Source organism: Cervus elaphus, chromosome 33 (assembly GCF_910594005.1).
Source record: "Cervus elaphus chromosome 33, mCerEla1.1, whole genome shotgun sequence".
NCBI classification, from domain to species: Eukaryota; Metazoa; Chordata; class Mammalia; order Artiodactyla; family Cervidae; genus Cervus; species Cervus elaphus.
Genome location: NC_057847.1, coordinates 24,425,011 through 24,432,125, shown reverse-complemented (window position 1 = coordinate 24,432,125; position 7,115 = coordinate 24,425,011). Strand labels below are relative to the sequence as shown.

The following is a 7,115-nucleotide window of genomic DNA, read 5'->3' as shown; positions in this document are numbered from 1 at the left end:
ATGTTTGCAGATTATGCTCAGGGCATAGTGAGAAGTTTAGATGATGACCTGTTGAGCATTAGTAGTAGGGAAGTGAAGGTTACTCTAGCTAACAGCACTGATTAGTTTGCTTTTCCTCATTTATACTAGTCTTAATAATCAGAAATAGGACATTATACCACTCTTCAACCATTAACTGTTTATTACAATATCAGAAGAAACTTTTCTATTTTAATAGGTACTACATGATTATAGCATGTTACCCGTTACATTAATTTACCTATTTTAACCTTCTTCCATAGATACTTCTGATATCTACTTAATTCTATCACTAAATTAAAATATAATTTAATTTGAGATTATCTGAGATTACTGAGATCAATCTGAGATTACTCATTTTTCAGAATTTGAATGTTTTATAACAAGAAGACTCTGCAAAGTGTTACTAAATTGTTATGGGCCAATAACACACACACCAAAAAAACTGATGGGCTTCATCAAAAAAGAAAAAAAGGAGACTATATTCTGTAGTATTATTATATTCCACAGTTTCAGGTTCCTATTTCCTTAATCTATGCATTTATATACATGTATATGATAAAGAAAACCTGATGCAGGAAACTTTGGCTTGATTCTGAACAGCCAAATTATATTTCATATTGTTTTTTCATTTCTTTATCTGCAAGAAGGAGAATTCAGAGCCCTTCCATATTTCACAAAGACATCAAGAGTATAAAATGCTACCACTTAATATCTATTGTCAGATAGTCAGCTAGGCCCACTACATAAATTACTTTTTATTGTCCTCATACTCCAAAAAGTAGGTATTCTTTCAATTTTAAAATGAAAAAACATGACCTCAGTGAGGTCAGGTGACTTGCCCGAGACTGCAGAGCTAGCCCAATCCTATAATCTTAAAAACTCTCAGACCATTAACAGATTTGGGTTCCTTAAAAAACCCTATCATATATGAGATATTAAATCATAAAGATGAATTTTTAAATGATAACAAATGGTATTTTATTTAATTTTTAACAAACCATATATAACTTAGAAATACTTGCCATATACACCATTCCTGTATATTCCTTCCTTTGGCATAACTTGATAGTTTTTTCTTAGTAACAGATAAAAAGAAGATAGAAAAGATAACAACAAGAATTACTATTCTGGGTCCAAAAAACTGACAGTTAATCCTTAATACACATATTAAGTCCAATGAACTACTAGCAATTAACTGCCTAATCTCACAAAACTATGTCTCTCAAAATTAAAAACTACAAATGGTCTAAGGTTTTCCTGAATCAAAAAAATCTAACCTCTGATTAGAACCTCTAAATGTCACTAATTCTCTGAACTTGAAAGTTAAAATTTGAAAAAAAGATCATAATTTTTCTCAGCATAATCTATACATTTACTGAATTGTGAGCTCTTCCTAAGACTTTTCAGGTAGCTATGTCATCATTGTCTGAAGAAGTCTAGATATTTAACAAAAAGAAACTGCTGCCAGATCATCTTTATTTTCCTTAACAAAATACACATAAGAGCACAAAATTCACTTATAATATCATCATTATTTTACAAATATAAATAATGTTCAAAATTCAAGTACAGTCAAGTGCAGAGATATTTCCTATATGTTAATATGTAAACATAAGCTAATTATATACATCAGGTACCTCTGGCCCAGCTGCAAAATAAGAGACATCAAAAGTAACACTGCACTTGACTGTTCAACTGCATTCTTACTAAGAATTCACACAAATGCCTATATTGTCACTGTAGTAACTTTCATACCTCTTAATGTAAATGCCTAAATAGATATTTTACCCCCTGGCAAATATCTCAAGAGTTAAAATTCTATCCATTTTAATAATGAAGTATTAAAAATCTTAATTGAGTTTCATTCCTTAAAACAAATGCTATTAGAACTTTTTCCTAACCAAAGTTCTTCCTATGCCAAATGTATTTACAGGTCACAAGTAGAAAACAAAACTTCTCTTATATTTGTTTACTTTTAGAACAGAAAAAAATACCTAAACGTTGCCTAAACAGTGTGGGTTTCTGTACATTCAAAAGGATTTTACTTTACTGACACCACGTGCTTTTACTTTTACTACCGAGTAGACGTAACTTTGATATATGAAATAGCTAGGCAATCTGAAATTCAAACGATACCAAGCATGTCTTTGAAGGGGCAAAAAAAGAAAGCACCACCTAAAAAAGCAATAACTGACATCAGCAAGACTACAAATGTCCAGCTGAAGGCACATGGAAGCATCTACTACATTGTCAAAGATTCTCCACTTAGTCCAGGATCAGGAACAGCATCAGCTCTGGGAACTGTTGGCTTGTCCTCACTCATTGAGGTTTCTTCATTCTCGGTCTCTTGTTTCTCCTCTGGTTCCTCTATGCCAGATGCTTGTTCAATCACTGGGTTTGTCTGCTCCGTATCTGGTATTTTGCCATCTGTCTGTTCTGTACTATTATCTAGAACATCTTGTTCTTCTAAAGATTCTGAAAAGATAAAGAGTAAAGACTTTAGGAATAGCCAATAACTACTAAATAAGATAAGCACATGCAAACAGAGACTAAGAAACAGAAGAATAGTCTAACATTATCCTTAAAATATATCTTTTTAATGTACTTAAGTACATCACGCATGCATACTCAAGTCGCCAAGTCATGTAGATTCTTCTGCTATCCCATGGACTGTAGCTCACCAGACTCTTCTGTTCATGGGATCTTCCAGGCAAGAATACTGGCGTGGGTTGCCATGCCCTTCTCCAGGGGATATTCCCAACCCAAGGATCAAACCCACATCTCCTGCATTGGCAGGCAGATTCTTTACCACTGAGCCACTTTGGAAGCCTATCCCTATAGCATACCATATATGAAATGGTATGGAAAAATGGTAAGGAAAAAACAATTTGGGGGAAACATACCCCTAAAATAATTTTACCTAAAGCTCCATCGTTCACAAAATAAATGAACTTTCAGAACTTTCCTAAAGATGGATTTGAAAGCTGAATGTCCGAATACATCAAAATTCCAACAGAATTATGTATTATAAGACAACAGCCCAGCAAAAACAGCAAATGCACTAACTCCCAGATTATGTTTCCTGAAGGAACGAGTCTCTCTTGCGTCCAGGCAACACTGTGACCAATGTGTAAATGTGTACCTTTGTATGTGTGCATGTGTGTGTATAGGTGGGTATGATTTCCCACACTGATTTACATCTCTATTATCCATGACTGTGGGGGTCTGGATTCACCTTTTCCAAAGTCAAGACAAGTCTTCCTTCATCCCTGTGCAAGACAAGTCCTTGGGATTTAAACCTCTGGGTCAGAATATGCTACATACCTTGAATGCTAGGGAGAGACAGGGAAGAGTCTTTTGCCTCTGACTCCATTAGCAGAGGCCAAGTAAGGGCATTGGTTCCTAACCTGAAAGTTTACTCCCTTCAAACTCTCTTTTGAGTTTCATTAATCTCAAATCTCTTAATAATAATTGAATAATAATAATTTAATTCTTCAAAGTTTAAAGAATAGGATAGGGAAGGAAATGACAGGAGCAGAGTTTTGGGCCACTCAATTTCCAAATCAAAGATAAACACCTAACTTTGAGGTGTTTCTTTGTTTTGTTTCTGTAATAGCAACTAATATTACTGCTAGGAGAAATATGGTTAAACTACATCAGCAAAGCAAATAAGGAGATTTTCATACCCTCACAGATGATCCCTTATAATACATTACAAATGCTATTGATTCAAAAATCTGGAGGACAGGCCAGTTTACACTAGTAAAATGTTCTAGTTTTGCTCCTTGTAGAATAGTAACCCACTCCAGTATTCTTGCTGGAGAATCCCATGGACAGAGGAATCAGGTGGGCTATAATCCACAGAGTCGCAAAGAGTCAGACACAACTAAAGTAACTTAGCACATAGTAAATGCCAGTATTTTGATAACAAAATTAATACTTTTTAAAGAAAATATGCACACCTGTTGACATGGAGGTTTTATAAATTCATGGTTTTATCATATCAGTTTTAATAAATACAAATTATCTATATAACATACTCTATGTGGAGTTGAAAAGAATTTTTTAACTTATTTTTAAACAGATATTTTAGACTCTAGTTTATGGAATTAATTACAATCTCTTTCTCTCTTTTTATATATAGAACAAAAAGCCAAAACTGCATAGCTAGGGACATCCAAGTTAATGAGGTTTACTGTATGGAAAATTCATATGCTCACAAAAAGATGAGGAATGTTCACGTGTCACAAAAATGCTATTTTTATTGTAAAAGGAACATAAAATGGCACTGTGCACCACTTGAAATCTTACAAAAATCCAAAGTTGAAAAGCAGTAGGTCGAGTTGTGTTATATGAAGTTGTGTTATATCCAGTGGTCAAAGGAAAAGCAGAAAGTGAAATGAAACTCTATGGACATGTACAGACCATTTCTGCTACAAGGGCAAGCAAACTCTTCAGTGGATACCTTCAGGAGTCAATAAGTGAAAGTCACTCAGTCATGTCCAACCCTTTGCAGCCCCATGGAGAATACTGGAGTGGATAGCCCTTCCCTTCTCCAGGGGATCTTCCCAACCCAGGGATTGAACCCAGGTCTCCTGCATTGCAGGCAGATTCTTTACCAGCTGAGCCATAAGGGAAGTCAATAACCATTTGTAATTCTACCTTCACAGAATTTATCCAGGGTAGAATTTTAAGAGTCACGGTTTTCTACGACTCTCTGGCCATAGAGCAATACTTACTTGCCAAGAATTTTACAAGTTGTTATGATTTAGTAAACCCTCCAATAAAGTTACATGAAATGAAAAAAATAAAAAGCTCAGAACTCAGGACTCAACTCATCAATAAACATGCTTCAGTGAACATGGGCCCACATAGTTTGTTATCTGTTTGACAGATTAACTCAGTATTAAACAGTAGAGGTATCAAAGTTTATGATTTATCATATTAAAGCTTTGTAATGTAATTCTTTTCAGAAACAGACACATCCCCAGTCAAATACAATGCAAATTTAAAAATTCTGGGATCTTAAAGAAGCAGTTAATACAAAGAGAAAATTTTTTTTTAATGTCTATAGAGGTGAATTCTAAGAAATACCATGTGAATTCTATGAAAGTCAATTATTTTCATAATCAGAAAATAGCATTATATACAAAACTTGCTCATCAATACTGTATTTCAGAAAATATACAAGAGACTACAAAATGGTGAAATGATGAATAGGGTTTGAAAACAAAAAGCCTATTAATGACTACTTTTCTTCCCCCAGGTTAATCTGTAGAAAAGTAATATTAATAGCAGTTAATGCTATAAAAATTTGGTATGTGTCATGATATAATGCAGATATTAGCTAGTCTAAACAACATAGATATTCAATGTATGGATGTCAATGTCATTTCGTGAGAGGTCATCCCAACAAGCTTTAAGTGAACTAGGTGCACAAGATTAACAGAGATTTAATTACATACCAGTTTAATAACTAAACCACAGAACTTTATAAAAAAGATTATTAAATATATTCCAAAAGTACTTACTTTATTTCTGTGGGAGAGTATCATTTGCCTGTTCTAATAAAAACAGTAAATTTTTTCTGTGAAGCTGTAGTTTATATATAATAGCTTGGTGGTATAAAATTCATTACAGTAGATGTCAATATTTGGGCATAAAATACCAAAAGAGAAACCGTATTTCATGTTCACACTAATTAAACAGGTCTACTCTCCCCTGTTCAGCACCAGCTTAAGACTAAAATTAATACAAGGTTACCCAAATGACCTAATTCCATCTGTAAGAAAATTTTTAAAATCACCTTTGACAACTGTAATGCCAAGAAAACAATCTATCACAATGTGATAAAACAAAAATGACCCATGGGATTTGTTCCTTACCTGATCCTTTCCCTTCTACTATCCTACCCCAATATTCTTGAGAGAAAAGCTTTTCCCACCAAATTGTAACAATTGGCTTCTGGTTGTTTGGGTAAAACTTCAATTCACCTAGATAGCTCAACCTCATAAAACTGAATGTAACTGTATAATGAACACCACCACTGCCTCACCTATAAACCACAAACATGCAAATCATTTAAGAAGACCATCGTCCCTTTAGGTTTTTCTTCTAGCTCTTGAAACAATAATTCTCTAAAAAAATTAAAGAATAGTTAACAAAACAATTTCATACATCTCCAAAAGAAACACATAATTTCTGCAGCAAAATACATGATTCTATTTATATTATGTATTCCAAAACTCCTAATATTTTGGTAATTTAGATTCTTACTTCTTATTCCTTTTTACAATAACTTTAAAAAAATTTTGCCTTGCTAACACATCAGTACCTACTATATGTACAGACTATAAAACTTACCCAAAAGAAATTTGTTAAATTAAAATGGACAATTTGTCTCTAACTCAAGATTTTAAAGTTTTTTAAAGATTTTTCTGCCTTAAGAAAAACAGCCAACTTATATTCAAGGACTAAAGACATGAATTTCATCCCACAATGCAACTTAATGGCTCAATGACTAAAATTCAAATAAATGATAACCACCTATGAGAAAATAGCTCATTTTAGACATAAAAATGCTGTGTAATTATTTACCATGTGTGAACAAATCCATTAGATGAATCATTAGAATGTCATTATTGAGCAATAATGTAAAACTATTAGGTGAAGGTGTTTCAGAAAAGGAAATCAAAAGGCTAAAAGATCTCTATGTCTAAAACAAGCATGAAAAAAACATATTATAGGCAAGTTTACATCTTGGGTAAGCTATACATAGCTAAAAATAGACATAAGTTTTTCTGATCTGATACATAGAATTCAATAAAATCTACATTATCAAATAGTACAATTTCCTAAAGCACCTAGTAAGCAAAACTAAAAACAGAACTTTCCCTAGTTCAACGTAACCTAATGGTAACAGTACATTGCTTAAACAAAAGAAAGGGAAGAGCAAAAATCAGACTATCAAGATAAATTTTACCTTATATAAATTTTACTTGCTATTTTTGATAGTACTAAGTAGATGCCATGAGTTTTATTACTAGTAAGTTATTTCCAGTGAATAAAAGCTATATTCTACTAAAAGAATTACA

The 7,115-nt window shown here is 33.0% G+C and overlaps 1 protein-coding gene across 3 annotated transcripts in view; it reads right to left on the bottom strand.

Moving 5' to 3' along the window:
- Positions 1-1,480: 1,480 nt before the first annotated feature.
- The window catches only part of LNPK (lunapark, ER junction formation factor), an 87,439-nt gene continuing 81,804 nt past the window's right edge, over positions 1,481-7,115 (bottom strand). For 2 of the 3 annotated variants that reach the window (XM_043894140.1, XM_043894141.1), the window contains one exon: positions 1,481-2,496. In XM_043894140.1, coding sequence (XP_043750075.1) covers positions 2,264-2,496 — 233 coding nt within the window. In that variant the 3' untranslated portion in view covers positions 1,481-2,263. The remainder of the gene's footprint in view (positions 2,497-7,115) is intronic. The other variant, XM_043894142.1, reaches the window with a different exon arrangement.